The sequence below is a fragment of the Battus philenor genome, unplaced genomic scaffold (assembly GCF_028537555.1).
Source record: "Battus philenor isolate CCGP_79_NKW_IND1 unplaced genomic scaffold, ilBatPhil1.0.hap1 SCAF_20, whole genome shotgun sequence".
Lineage (NCBI taxonomy): Eukaryota > Metazoa > Arthropoda > Insecta > Lepidoptera > Papilionidae > Battus > Battus philenor.
In genome coordinates, this window is record NW_027181683.1 from 5,264,853 (window position 1) to 5,281,900 (window position 17,048).

General features: G+C 36.6%; 1 protein-coding gene across 2 annotated transcripts in view; it reads right to left on the bottom strand.

Moving 5' to 3' along the window:
- The window catches only part of LOC137922669 (fatty acyl-CoA reductase wat-like), a 57,558-nt gene that overhangs the window by 28,626 nt on the left and 11,884 nt on the right, over positions 1-17,048 (bottom strand). For both annotated transcript variants that reach the window (XM_068765686.1, XM_068765685.1), the window contains one exon: positions 5,696-5,885. In XM_068765686.1, the coding sequence (XP_068621787.1) occupies positions 5,696-5,883 (188 nt within the window). In that variant the 5' untranslated portion in view covers positions 5,884-5,885. The remainder of the gene's footprint in view (positions 1-5,695; positions 5,886-17,048) is intronic.

A 17,048-nucleotide genomic window follows, 5' to 3' on the forward strand; every position in this document is an offset into this window, starting at 1 on the left:
TAAAACTAAACGCTTTATTGAATGCCTTATTCATTTCCTACAACATAAAGTTAATGCATCCTTCACATTATTCAACATGCAGTATAAAGTAATAAAATGTTAATTTAACATTGGCTTAAAGTGTTAGTTTAGTTTGATCATCACTGTTTTCTGAATAGAAATCCAGACGTTAACCATTAATTCTAGAACTATATTAAAATGATTATTCTTTTACATTGTCTTATTATCAGAATTAGCACTAGAAATTAAGATAAATAATTTCACCAAACTCTTTAAAAATAATGAATTCTTTGTGAGCAACTGTATACAATGTTACAATATATTTCTATGTAATTTTTTTGAATTATCAAGTACTATATTTAAGAAGTTTAAAACTAATTAATGAATTGCTCTACTACTACATTAGCAGATCACTAGTTGCTTAGAGGTAGAGAAATGAGACTTGCGATCGTAAGTCGTGAGTTCAGTCGTAGGCGTACCCTGGGAGGACACAATTCACATTTTGTGCTCTAATTATTTAGGATTGCCACTGCTTACAAACAAGTATTTAGAGTATGGACATTAGTGTCTTCTGCGTATGAGTACAATGCAAGCGCCAGGCCCCCTGTCCAACCTCACGATTAAGATAAATCCCTTTATAGATATCTTTGGGGACGATCTACGCCTTGAAGTGCGTGTCTATGGACTGAAACGTCTACTGTATTATCGTTATTGTGGTGGTATTGAAAAAAAAATTTGCTGAAGGCGAACCCCTTCTCTAATCAGGGTGTGATTCGATCCCTCGTAGCATCAACTTGGAAATCCATTTCAGGATAGCTCAATCTGACTATAATTTCTACCAAGTTGGGCTCTACTAGTATTCTTTTCATGACATACAAATAGTCAATGTAAAAAATGCTAGCCGGATAAAAATATGAATAAATACATACTATCTACATTCATTTTCATCTCTTTAAGCGAGTAAAGTCAGCTATTTTTGACTCTAGCGTCGAAATGTTCTCGATCTTTCGCCATTAAAATTTCTTGCAATATATTAATATTTATCAAGTTGTTTCGCGATTTGCAACCAAATAGCTGAGCTCTCATTAATAACTGCCATTGACTGAAATACATCGATCAGTTATGATTAAGACATAATCGTTTACAACGCAAACAACATTTTTATCAAGGAGTCAAAATATCAATTTCAATCAGAAAACTTTTTAAGAATAACTACATTATTAATGTAAGATCATTAGTTTTTACGCTTTGTTCTTAATGCCAAACGAAGCACTATTTCTGCTACCGTACCTTGTTTATCTTAATAAAGATTAATGAATAACAGATAAACTTTTAACGTTTAGCAATGGATGTTTTTAAGTGCTTTTCAATATTATATTTTGAATTGTATAAGCATAACATCGTTGTTTTATTTATAAGCTATATATGTTTTTGCGATAAAAAAAAAAACTTTCTATTTTAAACAGGTTCTGGTAAAAGTAAAATGGCAGTTACATTCCTAAAACAAAATCCTCGTAACGTGAACGTGGCGCATTATATGTAATAGGTGTTGGCGAATTTTCTTCTGCCTAAGTGTGGACTATTATGGTTGCGAACTATTAATAAATCGAAATTATCTCGTTATTTTGAGGCCATCTGGAATATTTCATATTCTTCTTGTTTTCAGCCGATACAAGGCACAGCTCACTGTCAAAGATCGCCATGATGACCGGTCTTGAGCTGTCCGCATCCAGCGATTTCTCGCAACCTTAACTATGTTATCGGACCACCTAGTTGGGGGCCAACCCACGCCGCGTCTACCGGCTCATGATTGCTCCATACGAACTTTTCGACGCCAACAGCCATCGTTTGCACGAGCGACATGCTTCGTCCACAGCCAGTTCAATAAGAAAAATTCTTCGATCTACGAATTTGACCTTGCTTCTTCTTCGGATCTCTTTCTGATTTTGATTCTGACTTTGTTCTTGTCCATGGTAAAGATTTAGGAAGCAGAGAATGAAAGAGAGTAGAGGATATAAACATAATATTATATATACCAGATAACATTGCGAGCTCGGCGCTTGGAGCGTTCGGAAGTGTCTCCCGACTTTCCCGCCACCCGTATTGCTGACTTGCAATTAGTTTCGCTGCCATGCACCCCGGTGCAAGGAATTCCCGCACACAGTGTTTAGAAGTGCGGAAGTGTCCCCGGACTTTCCCGCCGCCCTCTCTGCTGTTGCAGCCCGTTAAATTCTATGCCCCTGCGCACGGATTCGCTACGCTTGGCGTTTGGAGTGTCGGAAGTGTCTTCGGACTTTCCTGTGTCCCGTAGTTGCCGACGTAGTATTCGCCTTCTTGCACCTAAGTGCAAGAAAACCCTGCGATCAGCGTTTGGAATGTCGGAAGTGTCTCCAGACTTCCCCGCCTCCCTTAGTAGCTCCCTTAGTAGCAGACTATTGTTTCTAACTGATAGGGAACGTCTAAAGTCGTCCCTGAGAAACCGGTAGTGAACGCACGTTCAGTCTGTGAACGGTCGCAGACTGCGCTGCACCTGTTGTTTCGGTCTGGACGGCCCCTTCGTCATGCCAAGTCAAGAAGCAAGCCGCACCCGCGCCTCGTGATCGATCAACATCTGTCGGCCTGCCCTGCATTTCCGCGTTCCGATACCAGTCGCGCGTCGTCACCGTTACCCCCCGCCTCGGGGCGGGGCCGCGGTCCGCGTGTGACTAGGCACTGTCCCCCCCTAACGGCGTGAGGCAAGGGCTGTTAGGCGAGGGAGGGACTGATCCAGCACTAGATCCCTCTCTGCCTGCGAGGCGTCATCGGCGACTACTTGCGAGACAGGTACATCGTGTACATGGACCAAGACGGAAGGAGGAACCGGAGGGAGATTAAGCGCGGAGTGCCGCAGGGGTCGGTCTTAGGACTGCGAGAGAGGTTCTGCGAGTCAGTCTCCCCGCTAGCGTGAGCGTCATTTGTTACGCCGACGGCACGCTGGTGGTCGCCAGCGAGGACAACTTCGAGAGGGCCAGGGAGCTCGCCGAGCTTGGGACGGAAGTCGCCGTCGCCAAAATACGCGGGAAGGGGTTGGAAATAGCGCCAAATAAGATCGAGGCGCTACGGTTTCACCGGTTGCCTCGAACGAGGTAACCTCCCGACTCGCGCGTTCGCGTCGGTGAGCACGATGTCACGGTGGGGCGGTACAGGCAGTACCTCGGCTTCACTCTGGACAGTCGCTGAGGCTTCGAAGAGCACTTCGATCGCCTCGTCCCCCGGATTAAGAGGATAGCGGGTGCCATGCTCAGACTGTTGCCTAATCTCGAGGGACCCACGGAGGAAGTCCGCCGTTACTATGCAGGGGTCGTGCGGTTCGTAGCTTTGTACAGGGCGCCCGTATACGCAAGAAGGCTAGCTATTTAACGCTGTAGAACTAAGATCTACAGCGTCCAGCGGAGGATAGCCATACGGATCGTACGCGGATATCGCACAATATCGTTCGAGTCGGCGACAGTTCTGGCGCGCTTTCCGCCCTTGGACATTCTGGCGGAGATGGATGCGAGGGTCTACGATCGAGTCCACACCCTACGCCAGGACGGCGGTGGCGAGCCGGACCGAGTACTCGAGGCGGTCAAACGGCGGGAACAACGCGGGGTGCTCGCGGCGTGGCGCGCTAAGCCCTCGCGCGCAGACGCGTCTTTGGAGCGATTCTGCCCGTCTTCGAGGTCTGAATGCAGCGACGAGACGGAAGGCTCACCTACAGGCTTACGCAGGTGATCACCGGGCATGGTTGCTTCGGTGATTACCTGTGTAGGATTAGACGCGAAGCGACGGCGAACTGCTTCCACTGCGGTGGGGCTGCCCAGGATTCCGCCTCGCACACGCTCGCGGACTACCTGGCGTCGACTGTTACGCGGCGGAGCAGCGGATCCTGGCAGATGACATCGGACAGGACGTTTCCTTGCCAGCAGTCGTGATGGCGATGCTAAGAGGGTCTTCGGCGTGGAGCGCCGTGGTTTCTTTCCGACCGCCACGGTCCAGAAGGAGGCGGCCGACCAGGATCAGCAGAGGACAGATACCACTCAGAGACGACGCCATCAGCACAGGGACGTGCCTCGCGATGGCCCTCCGGTGAATGGTGCTCCCTTACCATAAACGGGGCTTTCGGAGTCGCGGAAGTTTAGGGTGGGGGCCCTAAACTCCTACCAGCGTCGGTGACTCTGAGGCGGACGATGGTTTGAAGTGGTCTCGAATCATCGTAATGGCACCAAGAGGGTTTCGGGGGTAATGTGAACCATACACGCATACCCCGGGATGGACTATCAAAAATAGCACGGCGCGAGGGAAGACTGCGTGACGATCCCTGGTCGGAAGATACTGCGATCCCCCGTATAGCGCGGAGGCCGGGGGGGTTTTAGTGAGTAGGAATCCCACATAGCCCTGTTCTCCCCCCAGAGGCGGAGCATCTTCTACCATTAGGCGGGCGATCCAGAGATGCCTGTGTCTCTCTCAACCGCCGAGTAGTCCTCTCGCGCTTCGTCCTACACACACTACACCCCACTCACTACACTATAAACCAACATGTTTATAGTTCTCCGTGTGTGGACGTCTTCATCGTAATAAGGGTATGATCCCCAGGGTAAAATTTTTAGTCCGTGAACCTCTGTTTCCACGGGCTCAATTTCGATGAAGCTGCACAAAGCCTAGACCGGCTAGCAGCATAACTAGAAGTTATAGTACATTAAATAGCAAATAGCTATAGCGTCAGATAAATTAAGGTATTTTGTTAATATATTTTTATGTGAGAAAATGTGTATTAAAATAATCTGATATTCAATAAAAATATTTATATTTCTTATCTGATATAAATGGTATTTTTATTATTCATTGCGATATGCGGAGAACTATTCTATGAATAATGAATTAATTATAATTTAAATGAACCAAAAGGTTGTTCTGCTGTGGAAAAATACGTAGTATACTTTGTATAGTATCCGAGGTAAATAAATAATACAAAATATGTAATCAACGGTGAAATAATTTCTAGGAACTTATACTGACGCATTTGCTACGTTTATAATATCATTACAACGAACAATTATATTTAACCTTACATCTGTTGTCTTTGTTAAGAAGAGATAATGCACAAACATTATAAAAAAACTGTCGATTAGGACGATCACGTGAAGGAAAATTTTAGAAATTTAAAAGTTAGAAATGCTGCGCAAATATTGGAAAATAGGATATATTTTTAAGTAATATTTGTAAGCAATCGGATACAATTACGAGAAAAAATAAACATTACGTTTATATAACATATACGTATAAAATTTAATGTTCAAAATAATTAAATAATGGTAATTCGATTTTCAAACTCATCCTTAAAGATTATAAAGAAATAAATTAGAGACATGCTAATAGTACATATAGCGAGCTGATCGACTATAGGAGTCTTACCACGAGATAGTAACATCAGACAATATTAAATACAAGCTTAAGTCTTACTTTCTAAATAATCAAACTAATGAATTTAAATGCATATCGTCATGACTCCTAGTGCCACTCCAAGCAGAGATTTGATCTCTTTCTCTCTTACCCATGGAACTTAATTTTAAATTATTTTATAACATTTATTTTTACGTCATTTATTATGTTATCTTTTTTTTTAAAACAACTCATTTGTATAATGTAAAATAAATCAAAAAAGTGCAGTACTTACCTCAATAATTTCTCCACTAGAAGTTTTCCGAGGAAACCAGTGCCCCCAGTGAGAAAAATAGAAGAACCAACAAATAGTTTCTGTATCTCAGAGTCTCCTATTGCTTTTGCTTCGTCAACCATATCCAGGTATGTTATATCGCCTCCCTGCTTCAATTCCGCGCGTTCCGGTGCCGCTATGACCGCCATGTCTGTTGGAGACAATATTCATCTTAAATATTTATTTTAAAATGCTTTTGTAAATGAAATATTATTCTATTATGTATATATATATATATATATATATATATATATATATATATATATATATATATATATATATATATATATATATATATATATATAAAAATAGCTGAATGGTTAAAGATTGAGACCATAAGCCGTATTGTCGAAATAGCAACAAGGCTTATTTTCGGACATATTCTAACATCCAAAATAGTTTATTCTATTATGATAGTAGTCAATATTTATTTTATGATGATATTATTTGGTGTTCTGAGAAATTTTCAAACGTACTTTAGTAGTTTCGTGTAATTTTAATTTATAATTTAATTCTTTTATAAAATCAATTTGTTCAACAATTTTTGAATGTGAATTTATTAGTGGAGTGAGTCCAGACAAAATAAAAGTGAATCAATTTTATTTCTTTTTAAACTATTCATGAATATTTGGTAATATCTTATGTGGAACCGATGGGGCCCAAAGAGACTAAGAATGGGGAGCACGAGCCGATAGGCACAGCGGCACCCCACTAGATAGACCGATCATCTTAGCGGTCCCTGGTGATATCATGGTGATGATGATTCTTCTTTCTACAACTCGCACATATTTTCTTTAAAGGAATAGTTAGTATATGCCAGCTTATAATGCAATATCATTACTAGGCTCTTCTCCCCACAAAACGTTGCCTTTGTTAATTCACGAGCCAATGTTATGATTAAGAAGGATTTTGCATATAACACCGTCAGTAATCTTAGACAAAAGGTGAAATTTATAGACAAGCATTAACGTCTAACTAATCTCTCTTCATGTTAACAGTTATAAGAAAAAAGACGGAAAAGTCGTCGGTAGACGAAGGATTCTTGCCGCTTGTTACCTGTCCTATTGGAAATCTACAGGAGATACCTATATCAAATAGTAGACGTTCGACGGCTGATATGATTATAATAACGGTGATGAACCACAGAGGTTTTAAACTTCTAAAATAAAATCTCAACAAATGTTTTTTCGACGTTTAAATATATTTGATGTGAACGTTTAGTATTTACGTTTATTTATACCGCAGATAAAATCTTATTATTTAAACGAAAAACATATAAAATTACACAAAAATAGAATAATTATTCTAGGAAAATAAATTTTGACAAATTTTACTATATTTCAAGCTTTATTTAAAAACGTATTTTTAGTATTTCTCAGACAAATATATTGTTAGTAAGCTAAAACTGTTTTTGCTGCTATGTATTTTCTATGTATACAAATGTTACAACAAATGTGCGTTATTTGCTATTATAAATAGTGGAAAAATACAAAAAAATAGACGTCATATTACAATTAATCCGTGTGGTCGACCTTCAAAATTAAACTAACTTGTTTGTACGTAAAGCTCAACAGATTGATCGAATTTCTTACATGTATAACTTTCCGTGACGTTTATAAATAAAAGACTCGATAATCAATGATTCACTCGCAAATTTATATAATTTAAAAAAACTTGACAGCAATAATTACTTTGTGGGTTATTGTTTACGACTTAATAAGGGAAAGAACACAAAAAGTAGGTAAAATATGAAATTAAATAGTGGGAAATTCCAAGAAACAGGCAACAAAAACCACATTTTATGGAAATGCCGACAAGACACTTAACTATAACTAACAGTGCACGTGGAACATTTCAATGTTAACAATCACGAACTAAATAAAGCACGATTTCCCTTATAATAAATAATAAACTACATATGAATCGATAGTAGACAATATACAAAATTGTCTTTAACAGTAATTAAACACAGAACTAGTAAGTCAATAAAGAAACAAAAAACAACAATTAACAAGAAAGGAGAAAAATGCAAAAAGAAAGGAAAAGGGTGGATTAATAAGTTTTCAAATACGAAACTATTCGATCTTAATTTTAAAAATAGTTGCATAATAATTGTAAAAAATTTTAATTATATGTTTGCGAAGAATTATTGAGATGATATTTGAAAAGACAACTGACCAGTAGTAATATCGTTACCTATGCGAACAGCTCATACCAACCATAACATCTGTTATTAGAAATTTAGCGTATCATTTGTAAGATTAGCAGGTTTATGTTAAAATCATAAAGCAGTGCCACGGTGCCTTAGTAGAGAATTGCAGATGTTTAATATTATTTATGCAGTTGTTTTGATACGCTCACAATGTTCGTGAACTTTTTTTTATAAAATTGGGTGCTATTGTACAAATAGTTTTTGCTTTGGTGTGATGTTTTTAGGCATGTCTATCATAAATCTATATAAGTCATGTCAAAATTGTTTACAAAAAAATATACTGCAGTTTAATTTTCGCAGAACTGAAAACTTTCTGTCGCAATATAATTAAAGTTAAACTTTCTTAATATCTCAATTATGGAAAAAGCTGTAAAGAATTTCAATAAATATCTTTTTATTTTTTTTCTATTCAAAGGAAAAACTTATTCAGACCCTTCATAATAATACACATCGTTTATAGATGGGGTATTGGCATTGACATTTATTGATGGGGTATTGACGTAAAAATTATTTTCAGAAACTATTTACCTTCGTTGCTTAATCCTCCTAACACTTGTATTTATATGTTGAGATACTTTTTTTAAGTCACAAGACATCTTCCTTATTAATTTTCTCATTTTTTATAATTCTATGAATATGAAGTCAAACATAACTTTAACTCTGATCTGAATTGTGAAACTGGTCCCGCAATACACGACTGAATGTCAGTAACTAAGCAATTACTAGCTACTGATTTATAGTTGCGTCAATATATTGCGACAATTTTAGAATATATATTCCAGTTAAAACTCAAAAGATTGATCCAAGTTAGGCTTTGACTGATTTATTTACCTTAATTTCCACTTTAAATTAATTGTATATCGTCATTACTTATGTACGTCAAGTGAAGCTTAAAAGAATAGTTTAATTTGCCAGCAGCCACTAATAGATATTTTAGTATACAATTAAGCTCCTCTGTAATAATATCCCTCTACTTAAAATGCTACGATATCTGAGAATAGCTCAAAATATACGGTGACTTCCACAAACATTCTTAATACGGTATTTAAAGCAGTTCATTCCCATTCAATTGTTAATTAATCTTTTGAAAAATAGCACAATTCATTTCTGTAATGTTTTGCATGATAATACAAAGGCAAATAATCAAGATTTTCATTATTGTAAAAGAGTTGAAATCTTTTGTAATTAAAAAAAATCTGTACATGAAACTTTAAATTTTAAAATTAAGACTACAAGTTAGTAAGCTGCCCACATGGCGGCTGGGACCTACAGATTCTGAAGTGGATACCTGGACTGACAAGGTATACGTAGGACGTGTACCAGCAAGTTAGACAGACGACCTCGTCAAGGTCATCGAAAGACGCTGGACGCGGGTCGCTTCCAACAGGTCCTATTGAAAATCTATGAAGGAAACCTGTATCCAGAAGTGGTTGTACTATGGCTGAAATTGTGATGATAATGATGACGCTTAGCACAGATGCGGAAACTTTATAAACAAGTTCGCACAATTCACTCGGTGGTTAGATTTCAACGCTTCCTAAAAAATCACTTACATTACATATAAGGAAACAAAATATAATTGCGTTATGAGTGTTTAATCACACGGAATTCCTACTCTTAAACGCTCCTCAGGCTTAGTCTTAATTACCTCTACTGTGGTTTTTAATGTAATCTCTTTATTAATTACAAGACATTCATGGAACAAGTTCTTAGGAAAAAATTACGTCATTGGGAAATTCATCCTATTCTAAATCCAAACCTTAAATAATACTTTTTTTTAATGGAGAATTTATACCGGTTTTAATTTCAAATGATAGTTGTTTTAATAAGGACACACACATGCCTTCACACTGATGTTTACCCGTTTTTAGAAGTTATATTATTTTTTTATCTACTAAAATACTAAAATAGTGTCTGCGGTACATAATATATCAAGAATCATTAAATCGCATGTAGAAATATGAGTATCGTCATCATTTTAGCCGTGAGACAGCCATCGATGGAGCCAGGCTTCCTCCATGAATTTCCAAGAGAATCGGATGGAAGCTACTTGCACCCAGCGTCTTAACAAAGTCGGTTGTTCACATTTTAGGTAGTCTCTATTACGGAACATTAAGATTCCAGCGACCATCTGAAGTAAGATTATCATGCAATGACACTACATACATCATTATAGTTTTTTCGTTTTATTTAAACTCTCAGAGGGGCAACACTAAAATTCTAAGACTAATATTAGTCCCCGTCATCTGATTTGACACATCGGAAATATTACTTTATGTTATCGGTTTTAACTTAATTATATACATAAATAAATGTGTATAGATATGTATTTGTACATAGCCCTTGAAATGTGGCGACAGATCTCAGAATCCCGAGGATGGCGTGTCGAACCAACGTTTAGATCCTCAAAGAACTCAATATGATAGACAGGCTATCGATGATTGTACAAACAACAATTCTCTAGTTCTTTGGACACTGTGAATTTCATTCACAGTTCAATCACTGTGAAATTTGGACAGTGTGTTCTGGACTCAGTGAAAGGTTTGGTGGTGCAAGGTAATATGGAAGTCAAGCGGTGTCGTGGACGTTCTTCAGGAAGATGGACAAATCTCATTAAAAACTCAATAAATGTACGCTCTCACTCCGCTAACACCAAGCTACATGGCGACCCATAACGAGATCAGCGGGGGCACCAGAACCGGTTACGACCACTTTGACAACAGTGAGCGACGAAGAAAAAGAATATACATATATAGGTTTGTATATATTTTGAACGTGCAAAAACGAGCGCCAAATATTTTCAAGTTCCATTTTTTCTTTCTCCGTAAAATAATTATTTTTCCAAATTAAGAAAGCGTTGACTATTTTTAATCTACATTAACGTATTAACTTCTCCCTCTCCTAAGCATTATTAATCCCATCTGATCATGGGGTCTGCTTTCATTATCTTCTTTCTCCACCTTGCGCGATTGCACAGGTAGTTCGCGGAAACTTTGCAGGCAGTCATGTCTTTCGCTATGGTATCTGCCCATCTTGTTTTCGTTCTTCCTCTTCTTCTGGACCCAAAAATGTTTAGATCCACAACGACATCCCCGATGTATTCAGGAGATTTTCTCTTTTCGTGTCCGTACCATCTAAGCCGACTCTCTTGTAGCTTATCGGCGATGTCACGTACCCCAAGGCTACCGCCAATATACTCGTTGCGTATTCCATCGAGCCCCGTTACTCCGCACATCCACCGAAGCATCTTCATTTCGTTGACTTGGACTGAACGGAAATGGCTTTACGTCGTAGCCCATGTTTCACTCCTATAGGTCAGAACAGATGTTATCATGCCCTTATATATCAGGCCTATAAGCTTAATTGGCATCCCTCGATCACAGGTAACGCCAGTTACTTCTCTTCACTTTAGCCAGTTAGTTGCGATTCGGTGTTGTATATTTACCTTCAAATTTCCTGAGTTGTACAACATGGTACCTAAATATTTGTACTCGTCACATCTGGTCACTTTTTGTCCATCAATGATGAGAGGATATACAAGTTGATTAGGTTCATTGCACACCATGTATTATGTTTTCGCTACTATTAGCAGAAGGCCTGCCTGTAACTGACGTTTCCATTCACTGACAGCTACCTCCAACTCTTTTCTTACAATAAATCCTATTACTCTTTCAAATAATAATCTGACTTCCTTACCGACAATATTAAAAACGACTGTTTTTTTAAGAACAAGCGCCTGTTATTTTATTCAACTTAGGATAATAAAACGATTATTAATAATTCATAAAGTACTTACATAACTCTTATGTTTTTATTATTATCTTACCTAATGGTATTTGATTTTCGATCACTTGTTTAAATATAAAGGTCACGTGTTGTATTTTAAATCATAACATATTTTATAATTTTTAATCTTTGAATGCCAAATGAAATAAATTATTACAAAACTACATTCGCTACTTAAAATAATTTTTAGAACTGCTTCTCTTTTAATATATTAATACATAATTCAATAGCTGGTTAGAAGACATTACTTTTATTTAAGTTAACTATATAGCAGTAGCAGTATCCTCTCTTTAGACTTATGACGTCCACGGCTGTAAATACACCTCTCTTTTAAATTTCCGTTAGGACTTGTTTCTTATGATACTCATTCTCTCTGCTTTTTTCGGGGCAGGGACGCTACAATGCGGATGTAAAAAAAGTCTTTTTTTATTCTATTGCTCTCTCCCCTTTCATTCCTCACAAATTCCTATCCTCCGTTCCTCAAAGAATTTTTCATTTCTTCACGTTCTGATCTTTCTTCATACGTCGCCTTTCCTTTATCGTCTACATTTCTTACTAAATTTGGTTTTATTTCGCAGCATTTATTTATTTTAATCTTAGCTCTGGTTCCAAGCAATGGTCTGCTGCAACACTTCTCTGTGTAACCTCAAAAACGCAGGACATTTGTCATCGCCCATGGAGGAGACGACATTTCCCTCTTCCACTTTCTTGCCCACCTCAACCTCGTGATTAAAGCGGTTAAGTCTGATTGGAAGCGACCTGTATCCAGCGTCTTTAGTTGACTTTAACAAGGTTATTGGTTCACCATGTGAGACACCGTTCTACGCTGCGCTTGCCGGCCCGTATACTCAGAAACTTTAAGGCCCCGGCGGCCATCTAGTATAAATTGAAGATAAGTTAATATATCGTAACAAGTTGCCTGTGTGTAATGTATAAAAATAACCGTCTTGTTGTGTTTTACTTTATAGATGACACTAATTGTAAAATTTACAATACACAAAAGGTTATACAAAAAAAAAACAAGCAAGCCCACGCATCAACTGCACCTAAGATGAAACATCGAGCTTATAAAGACACCCGAAGATATCTTTGGGTACAAATTTTCCTTCGGCAAAACAATTGACATTCCGTTTTCAAATTTTTCTTATGTATAGGATTAAACAGTAAGTAACTATGAGAGTATCTTTATTTAAATAAAGAAATCATCAAAAAAAGTCAAATTGTATTTTTAATAATACAAGTGTTTTAATTAATAACATACTCATTGAAATTCTCAGGTAATATTTTAAAAATATAATAACATCGCGTTGTATTCGTACACGTTTGCGCTGATTCAAAACAATTTTTTACTACTTTTGGAGTTTGAATCATAACTTCTTAAACTGCTGACGAAGATTTTTTGCGACCTCACGTGTCTTTCAATCGTTTTCTGAGCTATAAATATGTTAACTAGTTTTTTACGTTTTTACATAAAGGCTTATATAATTAAATACCGTCGAATAATCTAAATTATGACATGTGACAACGTGTGACGCGCTTATAATGTTATAAACTATTAGACACTGCTATAAGCTATTAAACAATTTTGAATATAGTTACTTAAATGTTATTATAGTGACATTAAAGTTATGGAACTATCGATATATCTCGCCATTTTGTTTATATTTGAATTATGCACATTAATATTCGTATAATCGATACAATAGATAATAATTAATAAAATAACATACTATGGAGTTGTATTATCTTCATCGCTTATTATAATTTACCATGAATTTAAAACCATAATCCTATAATTATGTTACACATTATTACATGCAAAAGTGATAGTTAAATGAGTAAGTGCAAGTAATTTAGGACAACTCATTTTAATGTAGCAACGCATATTGGCCAACGCGAAATGCCCATATAGTCGCCATTACGCTGCAATAAATTACAACAAATCATCTCAAATGCGATTAGATTAGTTATCGTACTGCATTTTTCTTGCATTTTAGCATTTGATGTGTTTGAAATGATGCTGCTATTTAGGCTTTGTACAGCTTCATCGAAATTGATATTTACGCTGGGTTATCCTACCCCCTAAATCGAAACCTACGCACGAAGAGGTACTGTGCCCGTATGTAGTGGGTGTATAGTGTAGTTAATGAGGTGTGGTGTAGTAATACGAAGCGAGGACTACTCAGCGGTCGGGACCGACACGGACCTCTCCTGACCGCCCTCGCTTGAACTGCCCCTGGCTAAGTGGGCGCGGCCGCCGTGTCATGAGTATAAGTGTGATAAATGTTCAGTGCATCTTAGCTGACGGGGGCTCGATGTGAGGCGAATATCCTGGCGTTATTATCGCACTTCGTTTATCTTCACCTTTATAATCATCTAAATAACTTCACAGCTCTAGCTATTTATAAACATATAATTAAAGTTTTTTTAATATATATTATTATCTACTTTGGATCATTTATATTGATCACTTGTATACGTCACAAAAAGACTGGCAGAAGACCCTGATAGAAACTAGAACCAAATTGCGATCTCCCGTCATAAAATAAATAGCATGTCTGCGAGTGTTCTTGGTCTGCAACAACAACATACTCAATGCGGTTTTTTTGTCATTATTTTCAAAAGTATTCAGAGGTTGAGCCATTAATTCCCCTGAAAATTAAACTAAATATCATTTAAGTTTTTTTTTTACACCAAAAGGATTTTTGGCGAAGTTTTTATTAATAATCATGCGCATATTGTGTACAATTTTGAAATGACCAAAAAATTCAAGATGGAATAAAAACTAAAGTTGTTTTCAATGACTTATTCAACGTTTGATCTTAACAATGCGCCAGTAATGTGTAAATTAAAAACAACATTATTATTTACTCGTAACAAAGATACCTGTTGTGTAAAAAGTCCGTAAACGTGTAAGTTTGCCCTTAGTCACCAATACAAAGACGAGTTAAATCGAACCATTTTAATGATTCAGTTCCGCATAACCGGTATAATTCGGCAGCCGAGCGCAGAGATTGCGAAAAATCCTTCAAATGATCAATGCTATCGACATAAAAATTCGAGACCCCCAGAAATCAAACAGGCCTCTATACATACATTTAATAATAATGTTTATGTCATTATTACATCTTTTAGTCCGATATCTCTCAATGCTTTAAAACTAAGGTGACACATTGGATGAACCAGTGATGACTTACGGCAATAAAAAGAAGACTATCACTATCACTATCACTTCAAGCCTCATTGGAAAGCTTACGTACGCTTGGATTAAGTGACTAGCTGGAGCTATGGTTAGGCTCGATATTTCTCTACGAAATAAAATGAGGAGATCAATAGAAGAAGTTGATTGGCAAGTTTGAGTGAAAGTAAAGAAGCCACATAGCGAGCAGAATGGATGATCGCAGGGATCTTAAAATTTTCTAGTGGGTACCACGAACCGCCAAGCGAAAGTTTCCCATAGTCCTATAGGAGAGTCCTATTGGAAATCTGTGGGGGAATCCAATCTCGTTACGTTCCGTACAATTATACCAAACATTTTTGTCCAAGAAACATTTTTTTCTTTAACCCAAAGATCGTATATTATTATTTTTCTATTTTTAAAATACACATAACACCAATGTATATTACAATGAAGTCAAAAAATCACTTTCGTTATTATGTATGACTAATCGATTCGCGCTAGACGCACATCTACGAGTACGTTCTTTCCTCGGAAGTGAATCTCATAAAAAATGTTTTCAATATGTTAAAAGATCTGTATGAAGGTTTGGTTGATTGGGTTTATGTATTGCCTTAAAAAGATGAATGGATTGCACATTTTCTTTCAAATAACGTTAGTATACCTCATTATAAAATCAATATTTTCAGAAATAATAAATAATTTAATACATAAAAGTTATTAATTAATTCAGTATAGTTTACGATCAGGTCCTGCAGATTTCGTACTGCCAAAAATTATTGCCCTGTCGCATGCCTACGGAAAAAATAACATGTTCCATAATGAGCACCTTATACAGGATGAATGGAAATGGAAAAAAAACTTTAATGCCTTTTGCTGGCAAATGTGCTATGCATTCAACTCTTAAAACCTTTAAACTTTTAACCAATCACCTGTATAATGGTTTAAAATTTCTCAGGCCATAGTTATAAAAAGTTAAAATTAACTTATGTACGAATCAAACTCGTCTGGGCGCTATTACCATTATTATTATTTATTATTAAACTCGGTAGAAAAATTATACATTTCTACCCAGTGGCATTAATGTAAATTATAAGCTATGGCGGTGCTTTATTTTCTTTCGTTTTTTATATCCATGTTTATTTATAAAACATCCCATTTTACTGAGAATTTTATGACTCTTATAAACGCTTCCTTGTTTCGATCATCATAACATGACAGCTACGTTTATAACGTGGAATAATTTGACGCTTATTCTGTACTATACAATATCTATACTTATATTTGTACAGAGCTACCTATGGTTTTATAAAATTTCTGACTTGCACTACTGTTGTTTTCTGTAAATTATGATACATGAACAACCTTATAAGCAGAATAAAGAATGTATCGCTCGACTATACCAAGAAGAACAAAAATATTCATAACGAAAGAATTTTTATTATTATGGACATTTCGTTTTAATGGACACCCGTATGATGTTAAACTCTGCAATGGTGACATGATAGTGCGTTTCTAGTAATAACCTATTCGCTCTGACCCGAACGTTCTAGAAGGAATAAGCCGTATGCTATGTAGATAGCGATAAATAAAAAAGAAAAAAAAATAAGGATTTGATCGATTCTAAGGAAAGTAACTTTCCATATGCAATAACAATAATTCTGAAAACATTCTTATTATATTGATTGACACTGTGTTTATTTGTGCTCCACTGTATTTATTATATATTATTATGCAATGAAAAATATAAAATAAAAGATGTACGTTATATGTTTTATGTTATATATTAGCTTAGTATAGTAGTTTCTTAGAACGTGTACATTTTAAACACTGATTATTGCGATAACGTGTAATTTATATTTGTACGTGATATGTAACCAAAAGGTGTGGTCGTACCGACAATCGAAATTTGCATTTAAAGTTAAAAATCTCCATAGCACTACTAAAAACCATTTAAATGGACTTCAATGACCGCTAGTTGTTTTTTTTTCTGAGATCTTAATTAGTTTAGTATGCGTAAGCTGCCAGCATTTATAATAAAACCAAATACATCGTTCTAATATTAATTTAACTTCCTATTATATATGTATGTACGTATGACCACAAAATTTAACAATATTAAATACCAATATAAATCA